The 17562-nt window shown below is 39.5% G+C and overlaps 1 protein-coding gene across 2 annotated transcripts; it reads right to left on the bottom strand.

The window, feature by feature from the left end:
- Positions 1–4076: 4076 nt before the first annotated feature.
- Positions 4077–16971, bottom strand: znf330 (zinc finger protein 330). 2 transcript variants are annotated; one of them, XM_061718156.1, is made up of 10 exons: positions 16899–16971; positions 16375–16544; positions 16268–16287; positions 16105–16175; positions 11077–11153; positions 9739–9865; positions 9541–9645; positions 9335–9381; positions 7530–7647; positions 4077–4511 (listed from the first exon to the last, which is right to left on the bottom strand). In XM_061718156.1, the coding sequence occupies exons 2-10, from the start codon at positions 16492–16494 to the stop codon at positions 4240–4242; spliced, it is 957 nt and encodes a 318-aa protein (XP_061574140.1). In that variant the 5' UTR covers positions 16495–16544; positions 16899–16971; the 3' UTR covers positions 4077–4239. The 2 variants fall into 2 exon arrangements, with proteins under 2 accessions (XP_061574140.1, XP_061574149.1); XM_061718165.1 differs by having other exon boundaries at positions 16375–16534; positions 16899–16957.
- Between the last annotated feature and the right edge of the window lie 591 nt (positions 16972–17562).

Here is a 17562-nt window from a genome sequence, read left to right as displayed (position 1 = left end):
ACTCTGTCCTTCACAGGATAAGTAAAATGGATCACTGCAAAAACTCAAAATAAGAATATTTGTCCTATTTCTAGTTAAAATGTCTCATTTTAGTAAAAAATAATCTTATTACACTTAAAACAAGATTCATCGCTGGAAAAAACAACAATTGTCCCCTGTTTCAAGTAGATTTTCACTTGAAATTAGTAGAAAAATCTGCCAGTGGAACAAGATTTTTTTGCTTGTAATGAGAAGATAAATCTTGTCCCACTGGCAGATCTTTCTAATTATTTCAAGTGAAAATTTACTTGAAACAGGTGAAAATTGTCAAATAAGTTATTTTTCTGGTGTTGACTCTAAATGTTGAAATAGCAGTAAAACCACATTCATTGATGAAATGACATAAGGGATGGAAAGGGGGGATGGAAGTTTTACAGGGGGGATGATTTTGACCGTTTTTATTTCATATATATATATATATGTATATATTCCTGAACGGCATACCATAATATATATATATATATATATATATATATATATATATATATATATATATATATATATATATATATATATATATATATATATATATATATTATGGTATGCCGTTCAGGAAATTAATATTTGAATATATTGAATGAATGAACCTAGAATATATTGACTCAACTTTGAATATATTGACTCAACTTTGATATATATTGACTCAACTTTGAATATATTGACTCAACTTTGATATATATTGACTCAAGTTTTGATATATATTGACTCAACTTTGAATATATTGACTCAACTTTGATATATATTGACTCAACTTTGATATATATTGACTCAACTTTGAATATATTGACTCAACTTTGATATATATTGACTCAACTTTGAATATATTGACTCAACTTTGATATATATTGACTCAACTTTGAATATATTGACTCAGCTTTGATATATATTGACTCAACTTAGACTGACGTCATCATTACCGCCATCTTGGACATCATGTGCAAATATGAGCCAGTCAGCTCGCAATAGCCACAGAAACCAGAGAAAAAAAATATCAGTATCACGTTATAACATGAAACGTTTCACGTTTATGTACTATTAATCACGTGATAGTTTGTTGTGGCTGGAGTCGGGCCGGGCTGAGTCTCATGTGTTCCGGTTGTGAACTGGCATCACCACGACCCAAAACATGGATAAAGTTACTGCACTGTTGAGCTTTCTAGGAAATCGCGGTGTACCAGAAGAGTTCCTCTCACGCATGGAGCAAGAACATGTAAGTGTAGAAAACTTCTTGTGAAAACTCTATTTCACTGCTGTCAAGGCTCAGTCATGCAGCTAGTATAACCTAGTTAACTTAGTCAGCCAGCCAGGGTTACCGGTAACACCGGTACTATGCACAGTTTTGCATCCCTGCCCCGAATTACCATGTGATTTCTATCAAACTATGATTTTAAAGAGTCATTACTGAGTGTTAAGGGGTTGAGTTTTGCTGCGCGGTGACGCAATTCTAGCAGGGATGCAAAACTCGGCATAACACCGGTGCAGTAACTACAGATGCTGCTGCTTCAAGTCCTCTGTATGGACCAAACTGAACCTACATTCAACCAGAATGACCCAATTTATACAAGAAACCACATTTAACGTTACGTCATAGGAATCAACAGTTATTGGGCTACTTATAAATTGTTTATACAGCCCAACATCTGCCAAGTAATTTGTCAACTATTTAGCACTTTTAAAACGGTATTACAAAGTGCACCGATTTAAGCTTCAGGCCCCAGTATAGTTGTTAAAGGTAGCCAAGTGTGTGTGTGTGTGTGTGTGTGTGTGTCGGCCATTTTGAATTAATCGAGTCATTTTGGCGCAATTTATGCCATTCCTTCGGCAGTTAATACGGCCCCGAACCGTGTTATACATCAAAATGTGCGTCTCCATCCTGTGACTACGCGCATTACTTTTCTCTTTCAAAAGCGTTACCGTGGCGACGCTAGATGCCAAAACGCGCGCCGACCCTTCATCTGATTGGTTCAGACAGAAAAAACTTTGTGCCTCAAGCCCCACTATACGGTTTGACGTACATGAACGAAAATCGGTTCACACCTGTATCATGTCGCAACTTAAAGAAAAGTCTCTTGGCTCCATGGCCGAAACCGAACAGGAAGTCGGCCATTTTGAACATTCTGAATTAATCGCGTAATTTAGGAGCAATTTATGCCATTCCTTCGACAGTTAATACGGCCTGAACCGTAATGTGCACCCAGGTGTGTTATACATCAAAATATGCGTCTCCATCCTGCGACTACGCGCATTACTTTTCTCTTTTAAAAGTGTTACCGTGGCGACGCTAGACGCCAAAAAGTGCGCCCACCAGTCATCTGATTGGTCCATATTTGATAGTTTCACCAAAAGTCACCAAATTTTGCATGCAAGCCAGGCCTGGCGATACATTTGATATTTCATGGTTTGCATGAATGGGCGTGGTCTAACGGCCCAACAGCGCCCTCTAGAAAACTTTTATCTGCCATAACCTTTGAATGGTTTGGCATAGAGTCGTGGGTGGTGTCATCGGACTCGGACTCATGAGTCCTTGACCTTCATTGGCCTGAATTAGCCCCGCCCCTTCTTCTGATTGGTTGTCCCTATTTTCTGCTATAACTTTTGAATGGTTTGACATAGGAAGTCGTGGGTGGTGTCATTTCTGATATGCTTATGGGGGACGGTGGCCATGAGTGCGAGGACCCGTTCATCGCTGCTTCCAGCTTTAATTTTGATTGTTTTTTAAAAATAAAAAAATGTAAACCTGCAGGAGGCCTTTGTATATAGGATTGTATGGTGGATTTACTGTCTGTTGATGATGGTGCTAATGTTTGTTTTCGAGTTTGACTGTATGTTTATGGTGTATGAATCAATATAAAAAAACTTTAATGATAAAAAAAAAAAAGTCACGGAGCTGCGTTTTGAACCAGCTGCTGACGTTAGACCAAAGACTGACCCACTCAAACATGAGGTTCATTACAGTAACCCAAGCAGGATGGAATAAATGTATGGATCAGTGGTTCAAAATGCTGCCTGGAAAGAAATAATTTAACTGTCCACCTTAAAACCAAGATTGATAAAGGTCTGTTTAAAATATGTTGTCAGGCGTCCCAAATCAGCAGAGATGGACTCATGGGCCACTTGGTCCAAACACTATCATGTTTTCTTTCTATTAAAATTTAAAAAAAATGTAGTGCCAATTTAGCTTTAATAACCTCCAAACAATCCAAGAGTGCTTTAATTGAGACGCCATCCTTCTGCTTTAAGGGCAAGTAAATCTGACAACCAGCCTAGCAGTGGAATGCAGCGGCAACATATACAGGGGAAAAGCAGTGGCCCTCAAACTGATCCCTGTGGGACCCCAAGTTCCAAGTCCAGTTAGGTGATTCAGGCCTTTCAGTGTTACCATGTCCTGGATGGCAACATTTAAACCAGAAATGACTAGAATTTCCCTCAGCAGTGATTGCCACCTCAGTGTAACATCTCTGCTGATGAAAGCTCATGAGTAACTGAGAACAATTCCATGTGTTTTATTGTTGACATTAAAATGTATGTTTTGAAGGATTCATTCTACTAACTTTACACGAAACCACATTGCAAATTTGTATCCAAAAAGGAAAAAGTTCATCTGCCAGTGAACTGGCATAATCCCCAGAATCAGGGATTATGTCATTTGGAACATGTGTTCACCCTTATCACATATGAACTCCTCCACAGCTTGGTATTTCATACGTGATCTCGCTTTTTTTCCCCCATACTTCGCATCCACTGAAAAACAAGCCAACTTTGCACTCAACATGCTCTATAAGCACCTCTGTGTGAGTGTTTGTGCAGGTGCGTCTGCATGGACTGGGTATGTCATATAAACTCTTGGGATATTCTGGTTTCCTGCGTGCCACAAGGACTCAAAATAATTCAATAGAACATCAGTCTAAAATAATGTGTAATGTGTAACAGGAAAAGGAGGCAGTTGGTGTCCTGTACTTGGCAGTGAAATCTTAAGTGTTACTGTACCAGGTGCAAAATGTCTGACACACTTAAAAAGAGTCGAGCCGGAAAAGGACTCAGATTCACTATTTTTATTCACTTATTTTAAAAGCTTGTTACTTTATTTGTGATAACTCCCATGTTTGTAAGAATATCAAAATAACCATCATGAATACTCCCCGAGCAGTCATCCAAATGAGGACCAACAACTGAACTCTGTGCCTCACTCTCCATTTTAGTTTAGGCAGCAGAGCCCTCTATTTTGAGTTCAGCCAACTTCTCAGACGGCCCATCTTCTTCTTCCTCCTCTTCTTCATCTTCATCTTCTTCATCCTCATCTTCTTCGTCCTCCTCGTCCTCATCTTCCTCGTAGTCATCATCTTCTCTGTAGCTGTCCTGGCCTCCTCCTCCAGCTGCCAAATTCTTCCAGTAAGCATCATATCCTGATGCCCCGTCGTCATAATCATCGTCGTCGTCACAACCAGCCTGGCGACCAAACTTCAAGGTGCGAGCTGCAGGGAGCATGCAGAAGTGAAATAAGTTTAAATCCTGTTTGCATATTTTAGACTAACTCTAGTTTTCATTGATATCCTTATGCCCCTTATAGTGAAGCTTGGGTGCATTTTATACACGCATATACAGTGGATATAAAAAGTCAAAAAGTCCCCCCTGTTCAAATGCCACGTTTTCATGATGTAAAAAAATGACAGCAAGACAAATAATTCACATGTTTTCCACCTTTAATGTGACTTATAACCTGTACAACGCGATTGAAGAACAAACAGAAATCTTCCAGGGAGGTAAAGTAAAAATAAACAACTGAGATAATGTGGTTGCGTAAGTTTGCACACCCTTTTATAACTGGGGATGTAGCTATGTTCAAATTTAACCAATTACATTCAAACTCATGTTAAATTGGAGTCAGCACACACGTGTCACCAAATAAGTTCAGCTGTTCTAGTAGGCTTTTCCTGACATTTTTGTAGCCACATCTTCCAGCTCAAGCCACGGTCTGCAGAGAGCTTCCAAAGCATCAGAGGGATCTCATTATTCAAACATATCAGTCAGGTGAAGGCTACAAAATAATTTCCCAGGAATTAAATATACCATGGAACACAGTGAAGACTGTCATAATCAAGTGGAGAAAATATGGCACAACAGTGACATCACCAAGAACAGGAAGTCTTTCCAAAATTGATGATAAGACAAGAAGAACACTGGTCAGGAAGGGTGCCAAGAGGCCAACAGCAACACTGAAGGAGCTGCAGGAATTTCTGGCAAGTACTGGCTGTGTAGTACATATGACAACAATCTCCCGTCTTCTTCATACAGCGGGGGAAAAAGTATTTAGTCAGCCACCAATTGTGCAAGTTCTCCCACTTAAAAAGATGAAAGAGGGCTGTAAGACAGAAGCTTCATCTTAAAAAAAAAAAACATCAAAGCCCGGCTTAATTTAGCAAAAAGACATCTGAAATCTCCCAAACGCATGGGGGAAAATGTGTTATGGTCTGATGAAACCAAGGTTGAACTTTTGTGACATAATTTCAAAAGGTATATTTGGCGCAAAAACACTGCTCATCACCAAAAGAACACCATACCTATGGTGAAGTATGGTGGCAGCATCATGCTTTGGGGCTGTTTTTCTTCAGCTGGAACTGAGGCCTTAGTCAGGGTGGAGGGAATTTTGAACAGTTCCAAATACCAGTCAGTATTGGCACAAAACCTTCAGCCTTCTGTTATAAAGCTGAAGATGAAGAAGAACTTCATCTTTCAGCACAACAATGACCCAAAGCACACCTCTAATCTCCACTAGTATCTACTCAGCGCGCTTCTACTCGCCACGCCCCCGTCTTGCACTTTTCCACTACGGGCAGAGGCGTGTGGAGCCGTGCCAAGCAGATACTTTTTCTGTATCTTTTCTGCCGAGGTTCTAAGCGTGCTGAGTCGAGCTGGATCTGACGTCATCACCCTCCACGCCACTGATTGGTCGGGGGGCAGGGCCGTCAGACATTTGAATCAGGAAGCGGGAGTCAGCGCGAGAGCGACTCGCTGCGATTTTATTATACAGCGCAAACGTCTGTTTGGTGATCCAACTCTGAGGTGCAAATGTTCATAAACCTGGTGGCTGACGAGAGAATTAAAAAAGGGATGTAGACGGGCGATAAGGAACGATCAGATCCACAGAAGCTCTGTTTTCTTCTCAGCCGCTCGCGGCTCCAGCTGATTTCTCATCAGCTCCGACACAAGCAAAGGGGTTGCGCAATCGAGTTTGTCACAGCAGCTTCACCCCAACCCGCTCACTTCTCACCTGGGTGTCGAAAAACAAACAAGCCGTCCCGAGGCGAGTTGGGCTGAGTAGGTACTAGTGGAAAAGCGCCATAAATCAACCAAAGAATGGCTTCACCGGAATAAGATTGAGGCTTTGAAATGGCCCGGCCAGAGTCCAGACCTGAATTCCATCGAACATCTGTGGGGTGATCAGAAGAGGGCTGTGCACAGGAGATGCCCTCGCCATCTGTCAGAGTTGGAGCGTTTTTGCAAAGTTGGCAAACATTGCCACATCAAAATGTGCCACGCTGATAGGCTCGTATCCAAAAAAACCGAGTGCTGTAATAAAATTCAAAGGTGCTGCAACAAAGTGTTAGTTTAAGGGTGTGCATATTTATGAAACCACGTTCTTTTACGTTTTTTATGTTATATTAATCCCCTTTAAAGGTTTGTTTGTTTTTCAATTGCATTGTACAGGTTATAGGTGACATTAAAGGTGGAAAAAGTTGTGAAATTATTGTCAAATAAGAACACCAACCCTTCCTTAACACCACATAAAAATGACAGAAATTTCAAAAGAAAAAATGTTTTGTCACGGTACAACATCTCTGAGCTGGTACGTTTTTGGACTGAATTTATTAAAGAAATACTGTGGAATTAATTCCGCCCCAGATTTATTTCTAGATGGTAACAAGTTTACCATCTAGTAGTACATCTTGGGTGGATTTCACTGGAATTTTCCTTAAAGCGATTGCCAGTTGCTGATCACAGTGGAAAGCATTTTAAAGCTGCTCTCACACAAAGTGTCCACCACTCCCAGTTTTATTGTAAAAAAAAACTAACTATAGGGCAACCATCTGTGAGTAGCTCCATATTTTACATATTAGCGGGGTGTCTGCTCTGATTTCATCCAACTTTAAACTGAATGACTGCTGGGAATTTGAAAGTCTATCAGCCAGACTATGGCCCTGTTCACTGTGTTGGTCATTTCCAAAGGTCAAAGCTTAATTACATGAGACTTTACACGCAGTATTCCAATGTTGCACTGAAGGGTAGTCATGAGGAATCAGATAAAATTCTAAATGGTCAAACTCCATTTAGTTAAGAAGTTATTTCCTTATAACGAGACATTTTCTTTATTTTTTTAAATCTGTGTGTCTAACGCTTCAAAATATCTGGTAGGAGTGCTGCAACTTTCTTGAAACAATGCAATTTACAGAAACTAAAACAGCTCTCTTGAGGAAAATGTGTGACACACTCACTGGACATGCTGAGGTCTTTGGTCTCTTGGGTCTCATGGCCACACTTTGGACACGGCGGTGCTTTGCCTTTTTCCTGTTTGAAAACCTTACTCTTGGCGTGGTCATCGCAGTAACAAGCCTGAAGTGGACATGATTCAATTAACATTTTAGTCAAAACACATGCTGCATAGTTAAACATGCATATTACATTGTTTTTTTCCAAACTCTAAACTTGCAACGAAAAGGCTGCTCAGTCTGGAAAGTCTTATTTTGTGTAGTGTGACTGAGATGCCGGTCAGGACGCAGCAGTTGTTTAATATCCGAGCCCAATCAGTGTCGGCTGCCCTGGCATGAGCACTGCATGACACGTTGACACCCCCCAACGCTTCTTAAAACTGTTCCATTTACAAGTTGATGCTCATAATAATGTTTTTTTTTTTTTTTTGCTTCTAGCCACTGGCTTTTGCAGTTCTTTGCTTTAATAGCTGTACTGTCTCTCTATCAAATGTCTTTGTAAAATGGATCCGTGAAGATTTCTAATCTGCAATGATTTATAAGTTATGCAATGTGACTCAGACTCTATAACCTGGTGACGCATCGTTTAATTGTCAGGTGGGAAAATCAGAGCTCAAGCACTGATCATTTTTACAGTATATGAATTTAAAGTCAGTCTGTACCTGAAAACATTTGGGGATCATTTTATTGCATAATCCTAATAATTGTAGCTAATTAAATGTCAAAGTTCAGTTATATAACACACACGCACAAAACTTCCTGATGTAACTGGGACCATTTTTGTAATTTTGCTATTAAAAGGTATCAGTCAGAAAACTACTTGTACATGGCAGCCTACCTACAGGTTGTTCTGTTTGAAGCCATATCTCTGATCGAACTATAAATTCTCTCTAATTATAAATTAAAATGGTCACCAAAGAAATGGAACTCACACTTAAAAGGCACCACAGCCTTCAATTCACAAGAAGTGCATGTTACAGCACACTGATCTATGAGATCTATTCCTAGAAATCCAGAATTATAATCTAACTTTGCATTCATTATTCAGCTATAGCCACGTTATGTCACCGTACAAACCTGAAAGCATCAAACTAATCATCGACTTTGAGCTTAGATAGAGGTTTACACTTGGTTATATTGCACAGTCTAGGTGCAGCTTGCATGCAACATCTTTAAAAGAAAACAGAAAGCGCAGATCAATGATTTACACATTTTTTTACACATGGTGTCCTTCTGTTGCACTTCGATGATCAGGTTTTCTCTAGATTTTATATAATTTTATTCTGTAACTGGTTCTGGTTTTACAGGCACACACACTGTTTGTACATTTGGTAAAAGATTTATTTGTTTTTTTACTTATATAAATGTCATTGTTTAGTAAGTTGCAAATGTACTTCATGAACAGAAATGTTCTTTGTTTCGCATAACTATTTTTTTTTTAAACACATAAATAGGTATATTTTAAGAACAAGAATACAACCCTGTAAAATTATACATATACTTGAGTTATCTTTTACATAACAATGACAAATCAAGATTTTTTTTTATCTTATTTTTAATACCAACCCAATAAAGGGGGGCACCTCAGTACATGGATTCAGCACTTCTTTGCAGCTGTGTCGGGAATAGTTTGTAAGAGTTCAATTATATTAAGATGTGCTTCACTGCTGCAGAAACAATTTGTGGTTGGTGGGTGTCAAATTTACATAGAAAAAAAATGTTGTGACGCCCGATATGTCCGCAAGTCAATCCTTTGGCACTGCCAGCCTCATGGAAAATGTTTTATGCTCTAAATATAGATGAAATCTCACCTTGCAGCGCAGGCAGGAGTGTTGTCCCAGTCTGTTGCACGAGACACCTAAAAGATATGACATGAGCCATGAGGCGAAGTGTAAACATTCACATTCCCTCCACTGCACACACACACCCTGTGGATATTACTCCTCAGGATGACACATCTGGTTTTCCCTCTTAACCACAGAAAGACTGAATGGCACAGTAAAGCCCAATGACTCACATTTGTATGTTTCTGCTTGAAGAACTTGGCAGCTCGCTTGGTGCTCAAACTGATCATCCTCACATAAGAAGTTTTGACAGAAGGAACACCGGAATATTCGACCTCCTGTTCAGGATGTTTAAACAGCTTTTGTTAATTTCTAGGAACACACTCAAATTAGCACGTGAATGTCAGTACAACAAGTAGGGAGTGTCTAACCATGATCCCACACTCCGCGCTCACACTCGATACAGTCTGCATCAGTCAGGGGACAGGAACAGGCGTGAGTGCTCAGACATTTCCTCCCATGGCATACCCAGGCTTCACAGAAGTCACACACGGCCCCCTTGTGGTTACAGAGAGAACTTACAAACTCAAAAGTTCTTACACTCCAAAACGCTGCATGAAAGTCTAAGTACATTTACTGTTTCCATGGTAATTCACCTTTTGCATGTATTTTCAATGCATGAAGTATAACACAAGCAAACACTGATGAGCTGTGCACTCTGAAACCATCTTGTTTTATATTATGTATTCAGCATTTTTCATACATGACTCATACACACTGGTGGTAATTTATAAATCCTGTACTGACAACATTGCTCAATTTACACAGTGACAGGGAGCTATAAATTATAGGAGCTCTCCAATGATACAGTCACACGCATGTGACTATGATTTATAGTTGCATGTGCAATAGAATAGCAATTTCTACAGTGCTGGTGTTTGCAGACTGTTGGGATGATCATATTACTTTGATTTCTGGTTATTGTGTGTTTTCCAACAGCACACTAAATCTACCAAATGTGTAGGACAGTGGAAGAATATTACTGCGTTAGCTGCTGCCGGGGGGCGGTGTTACAAACTCTTAATCCCTTTTACTATTAAGAAAAGACTGTTTTAAATGAGGTGAATAGGTGCATAAAATTAGGTCAAACAACCAAATATTTATAATCACAGTAAATCTACTTAGAAGAGGAAAAACATCTCTGCAAAAGGACAAGAAAGTGGCTCCATTACACCGTTTGAGGCTACATGTTTGTATATATTCTCCAGGCAGGTCACGTCTACACACGTGTCACACGATAGCAGGTAATGAGGGCCGACCGGAGACATCGAGCAGTAACCTTTGCAGCATTAGCAGTTTATTTTGTTGTTGTTCATATTCTGTTGTTCTATTTCCTGAGATGTGTTCAACGATTTGAGCTGATACTGTTGTTAACAGGAAATGTTGAAAATGTAAAACTGATCTGTTGAAAACGTATGTTTGTCCACCAACAGGGATCGTGTGTGTTCATGGGCTGCAGAAATTGGGGCAAACTTGATTATTATAAGGAAGAGCTTTTCCTTCTGTTTATCTCTGTTTGTTAATCTGAAATAATCACAGGCTTTTGTCAATATGCTGATGCAAAGCTCCGTTAGGAGTAACATATATTTAAGTAAAACAGCTGAAAAGTTGCATAATGTGGCCACTTTAAACAGGGATCAATCAGACTAGAGGAGTTTTTCATGCCAAGCAAGTTAAAACATTGAAAAGAAACATTGCAGTGAACTCACCACCATGCCCATCCCAGTGCTGTGGATCCCCGGATGCTTGATGACACAATCTGAGGACTTCATGCACTTGGTTTTACCTAACAGCACATGAAAAGTAACATTTCATTGATTAATAAAGAATAAAAACACATTTAAACATGACTGATATTATTCTGAAAGCTAAATTAAGGTTATTCACATATACACTGCCTGTCCAGAAAAACAAGGTCAGACACTTAGATTTTGTTTGTTTAGCATTGACTGTGTCAACGTTCCGACAAGCTTCTGCAATGTCATAACATTTATTTCCGTTCAGAGTTGCATTCATTTTTGCCAAGATCTTGTATTGATGTTGGGAGAGTTGGAGCACTGCACAGTATTCTCCAGCACATCCCAAAGATTCTCAGTGGGGTTAAGGCCTGGACTCTGTGGTGGCCAATCCAAGTCCATTGATGAAATAATCTGATCAATCATCAAACTCAGGCCACCAGCTGACCTCATTTTTTGGGGCATGTATCATTCCCGGACCTAGACCTGAGCAACTATAGCAACACCTCCGCCCCCACAAGCTTGCAGTGTTGTGCATGCTTCAATGAACGCGTTCATTTGAACGCGTTCATTGAACACGTTCATTGAACACGTTCATTTCTGTGAGAACGTTGAACTGAACGCAACATATTTACACATAAAGAACTTGAACGTGAACTTGTTCATTCTGCAGATCATGAACTGGAATTTGAACTGTTCAGATTATGTGAGTTGCAGCTTCACTGTTTAGGTCCAATTATTAGGGAATAATCCTTCTTATTTCACCAGCGGGCGGCGCACACATTTAAAATGCTCGACGAGCCCGTTGCAGTCTTTACGAATGTAGGCTGATTTATGGTTCCGCGTTACACCGACGTACGCGGCGTGCGGACCGTATGATTCGCGTCGCCGCGTACCTTACGCCGTAGTCTTCGGCGTCGATTTAACGCGGAACCATAAATCAGCCTTGACGGCTGAAGAGAGACGTTGCAGACGCAGCGTCAGCGAGCCGTCAGATGATGATCCGTTTATCATTATCTGCGGGAATTTTACACATCGTCTCCCAAAGAGTCTGACGGTAGGAAACTAACCTTTCTGTGCAAATTATGTCCACCTGCGCTGAGAAAACAAGTCTGAGCGTCTGCCTCGTCAACTTCAAATTTGAAACGTCATGTGGAGTTAAAGCATCCGCCCAGTGTGAGGAAATATCTGCGAGTCCTTAACAATCAAAAAAGTTCCCAGAAAGACCAAGGGGTCTGATCTCCCAGTAACAGGTAGACAAATTGATAATGCACTACAATGTTGGAGATTTACAGCCTCTGAATAAAGTTTAAACGTCACTAGGACAATACATGATTGTATTCAGCAGGGGTCTCCAACCCTGTCCTGCATGTTTTAGATGTTTCCCTGCATCATCACACGTGATTCTAATTAATGGCCGTCATCAGCTTGTCATCCAGGTCTGCACAAGTCTGTTAATGACAGTCATTTATATCAGGGTTCTGAGGGGAAATATCTAAAACATGCAGGACAGGGGGTCCTGAGGACCAGGGCTGAAGACCACTGGTATACGGTGAACAGTTTTAGGATAGGGGGGCTTTTCATTCGTACTTCTCACCTAAAAATATTGAAATGAACTGAATTTGAACTAGTTCAAAATGAAAATGGTGAACTATGAACGTGAACAGTTCATTTTTAAACTATGTGAACTGAACTTTGAACTAGTTCATGAGAAGTATGAACTTGCACAACACTGCAAGCTTGTATGGTAAATATTAAGTGTGATGGGTGCATCGCTTCAACTGAGTCTCTTCTTACCCTATTGTTCCCATCACTATGGATCTCTGGGTAAATAGGGAATAAATCAGACCACATGACATTCTTCCTTACACAGTCCAATCTTTATGCTCCCTAGCAAATGTAACCTTTTTTTCCCCACTTAGCCTCAATGATAAGGGGTTCTCTAAAGACCGCACAGCAGTTTAGTTCCCTTTGCATTGTTCATGTGGAAATGCCCTTACCTTGCCCTTATTAACAAACATTTATAAGATCACCAATCATGATCAGATTTTTTCCAATCACATTTTTTTCTCGAAGATGATGGTTGCCTACTACCCTTCCGCATTAATAATCCCTTGAACAACTCTTAACCCAATTTTAGCAGTGTCAGCAATCTCTTGGATGTTTTCTTTGGTGGTTTTATGTTAATGATTTGACCTTTTAGTTGAAAATGTTAATATTGTTTCCACAACCGCAGAATGTGTCTACCGACATGTTTGCTTAACAAATGAGAAGCATCACTGCATCAGTTGAGGTTAAATAGCTTGTTGCCTTCTGAAACATAATCACTCATTCAGCAATTACCCAATGCTCTTATCTATTTGTTTAGTGAAATTCAGGTGGTGACCTTTTTTTATTTTGACAGGCAGTTTGTTTAGCACTGACTACTGTTTGCCACCACTAGGGGGTGCTAAGATGAAATATTGTCTTTACTTCAATTTACACACAAGGCTGGTTTGCCTATCATAATTCATGCTGGCAACTTTATAAAGTATAATGGGGCTAAAGTTGTTTGTGGTTCAGTTCAGAAGGTGATGTTTAAGAGCAAACTGTGTGGGTACAAATGCCCATTTGCAGGGAATCTCAGGTTTTAACCATCAGGCGATGTAATTCTTCTCCCTCTATCTCCACATTAATCTACCTTGTAGATAGTGATTGCTGTGAAACATTAAAATACATTTCAGAACGTAACCTTCACAACCCACTGGCAGTGTCTTTGTGACCCTTAGTGGGCTGTGAGGGTTAACCTACAATTACCTTACTTTTTTTTTTTTTTTGGTACACCCTGGTAATAGCTGGTTGGATCCTCTCATGCCTTTATATCTGGCTTACTTCTTTGAAGCATTTAACTTTGTGACATGGCACCATGGATGTATTATAAAACTGGATGGGACGTCAAAAATGGCCGCCCATTCATTTCAATGCATTCTGCTCAGCCAGCGCATAAGCCGAAAAAATCTCTGACTTCCGGGTTTACTTCCGCATACAGCGGCCCATAGAGCATGCGCAGTTGAGTCACCTCCCATGATGCTCTGGGGCCTCCCATCATGCCCCGGGGCAATGACGCGAGTATTAATATAATATGTATTAATATAATATCTTAATTAATGTATATTATTACATGTATAGTATTACATATATTATTAATGTATTAATATAATTACATAATATATATTAATATAAACATCCGTGGAATGCACGGACACGGCTGTGACGTCAGCCGTGACGTCACGCCCAGAAAGAGACTTTTCTTTGACTTTTCTGGCCGTTATAAAACATTTTTGACAGATATAAAGTCCATGACTTAAAAATATAGAATACAAAGATTAGTAATAGCCGGTGATTACAGCTGGAGGTGTCCTGTGAACAGTTTTAGAGGCTTCTCTTTTACTATTGCGGTCTATGGGAAAAAAGCTTTCTGGGCCGCATGGGATTTTTGGTTGCAGTACCGCGGCTGGCCACTGGGAAAAATCGGCGCGCCTTCTGAGTGGGAGACCCGGGGGCTGCATGGCACTTTATCCTGCCATAAGGAGCCATAAGAAAATGAGTATACTGTGGTCACAGGGGGTTAGGTAGAGCGAAGCATCTCAACTATTCTCAGTTGGTATTAAAGGGTAACCATATCACTGGTCAGTTTGGACTTGAACATGCTATCTTGACCATGTCTACATCCACTGAGCTGCTGCCATGTGAATAGCAGGTTTGACATTTTAGTCAACAAGCAGTTGAACAAGTGTGTGAAATTACGTAAACGTGTTAGGAGCTAAATCTCAAGCTATCTTCACTTTCTACTCCACTCAATATTGCGTCTTTGAAAGATAAGTCTACAGTCCACCTATGCCTAAATTTTTTCACTGAAGATACTTCAGAATGAATTGACAGAAACATGATAATGTATGTCAGTTAGCATGCAATTCAATTTAAATAATTAGTTTCAGATCTGAGACATAAAATTGTATCAAGGCATAGATCTGAGGAAAAATAAAATCAATTTCTGCAACACTGAAAGAGCCTCCACTATCCTAAAAGTAAGGAAGTATGCGACCACAAACACCTTCTAGATCTGGTTGATTGACACTGCACCAGACACTGGCTCTGGTTGACGCTGAAAAAAAAAAATCAAGGACAAAAGGACCTTCTTCAGGTAACCAATAATGCAATAAAATGAGTCTCTGTGAAAATTAGAAGATAACTATCAGTGCAAAACTCAAGCTTAGAAAGTAGGGTGGGTAACAAAAGCTTTTCCTCTTTATAAATGACATGACAGGCTACTAGGAAGAAGGAACCAGAATTTGACTTTTCATTACTTGTCCAAAATTCCCAAATATTTGTACAGGAAACACCAGGAACCACACCTCATCGGTAATACCATCCTTGCAGCCAAACATGATTTTGTGAAAACATTCTTCTGCATCAGGGATTAGAGACTACCCTGAATAAAGGAAAAAGTATGATGGGGATATACCCTGAGAAAAACCCTTTCTCAAACTAAGCAGAATATCAGGACAGGAAGAAGTTTTAATATTTAAATTAAATAAGAAAACGCCACAGCATATAACCATCAAAACTCGAGAATGACTTCAGGAGAAAAGAAAATAGGTAAAGTACCACAGAGATCTTAGAGTCTGGACCTGGATCCAGTAAAACATCTGAAAATGTCAGCTCAAACCTTGCTGAGCTTGAACACGTTTGCCAGTAATATAACATCTATTGATGTTTGTTCTTTAAATATATTAGTTTAATCTATATTAACACTGGTCTAAAGCATGATTCATCATAAAAAAAAAACCCTGGACAAACTGTATCAATGCAGTCTGTTTGCAGTATGAACAAGCTTATATATCAGAACCACAGTTTAGCTCGAGGTGTGAGAGGATTTGAATGGTATTATGTAAGAATTCACACTGCTGCTAAATTAGATAAACCAAAGATAAACATGGATAATCTCTGCAAGGTACTCACCACACTGAGCGCAGACGGGCAGCTTCTGCACAGAATTACAGAAATAGCAGAAAGCTCTGTTCTTCTGTTTTCTACCAAGTGGCAAAGCAAGGGAAAAGATGTTAACTCAATGAAGTACACAGCCGTCCTAAACATGTGGTAAAATGCAGTGGTGCATATTTACCTCTGGCATTTCTCACATTCCTAAAGAAGCACAATAAAGCAACAGTTAGAAAAACCTCTTGGAAGATTATTTATACATTATATGCATCATCTGCATCATCCGCCTACCATGTTGGAGTTACAGGGGTGTTTGGCCACATCCACATGCTCCCGGTTAGCTCGACTCTGTTTCTCTCGCTCTTTGCGACTCTCGGCCTTTTTACGTGCCCCGGTTTTCTTTTTGGGCATTTTATTTCTGTCACTTTTCCCCTGTGGTGAGTCTGTTGACCTGAAAAACACTGAAAACACTGTAAATACAGTCTCTCCCTTGTAATCAAGGAGATTAAACACGGTTTTAAAAATAAGGTATCATGTACTAAGTGAGTGATTGGCATGGGGAGACTATTTGCAAGAGCAATAATCTATTACGGAGAAAGAAAGAAAATGACACATATGTATAATTTGCTAGCGTGTCAAGTGACGCCTCGCGGTCCATGACTTACATCACATTTTCACACTAACGGAGGTTAAGTTATTGGTATACAATGACGTTTTTTGGCTAAGAATCTCGCCTCTGCGCCTGGGTGTTACATGCAAGTGTCATTGAATACATATGTAAGCGAAGTTTTTATAAAATGTAAGTTTTTATCTACCTAGCGGCTGAACCCAGATGCTGCTCCTCGGTCCGTCCTAAAATGTGTTCGTGGATACACAATCAGGGATGATTTGTTCCGCAAGAGGGTTGAAATTGTTCTCCGGAAATGTGTTGCAATGTAACAACATAGGTGAACATTTACTATATAATGTAAACATTTTATGCATTTTTAGTTGTTTTTTTTTTAATTCTAATTATAACAATTTCAGCAATAATTCCTATGTATTTTACTCTGATACCTTTTTTAAGTTTATTATAAGCTATCAAACAGCTTAGACCGAACTCAGAGTCGTGCCAGCTCTTGAAATGAAACAGGCTAGTTGAAAATAAATACTAAACTAACTTTAAGCTTGACGAAGTGCATGGAATATCTATTTCATTTCAAATAAATAACGAAAAGGCAATATGTAAGTACAATGAAGCAGCCCTGGCCTGCATGTTATTACACACCTTGACAGATTTTTACGGTGCCCTTTGAAAACCCCTCAACTTTTCCTGAAATAACAATAATTAATAATTAACTAATAACTAATGAAAACCAGACTTTGCTTTTCATCTGTGGTTCAACAGAATCCTTTTAAAATAAACTAAGGAAACTGGCCTTGATAAAAAAAAAAGATGAATAAATAAAAAAGTGTTTTGTTCTTATACATTCTTGGTAT

This window comes from Cololabis saira, chromosome 1, assembly GCF_033807715.1.
Source record: "Cololabis saira isolate AMF1-May2022 chromosome 1, fColSai1.1, whole genome shotgun sequence".
Lineage (NCBI taxonomy): Eukaryota > Metazoa > Chordata > Actinopteri > Beloniformes > Belonidae > Cololabis > Cololabis saira.
The sequence above is the reverse complement of the archived record's forward strand: the minus strand, read 5'-3'. Positions and strand labels throughout refer to the sequence as shown.

Bases quoted from the DNA above. Each gene is read 5' to 3' on its own strand.
- znf330 (XM_061718156.1), bottom strand. From the start codon at position 16,494: ATGCCCAAAAAGAAAACCGGGGCACGTAAAAAGGCCGAGAGTCGCAAA. The intron at 16,288-16,374 runs GTAGGCGGATGA...GTGCTTCTTTAG, and splicing joins ACCCCTGTAACTCCAACATG to GAATGTGAGAAATGCCAGAG. The intron at 7,648-9,334 runs GTGAGATTTCAT...TGTCCACTTCAG, and splicing joins ACTCCTGCCTGCGCTGCAAG to GCTTGTTACTGCGATGACCA.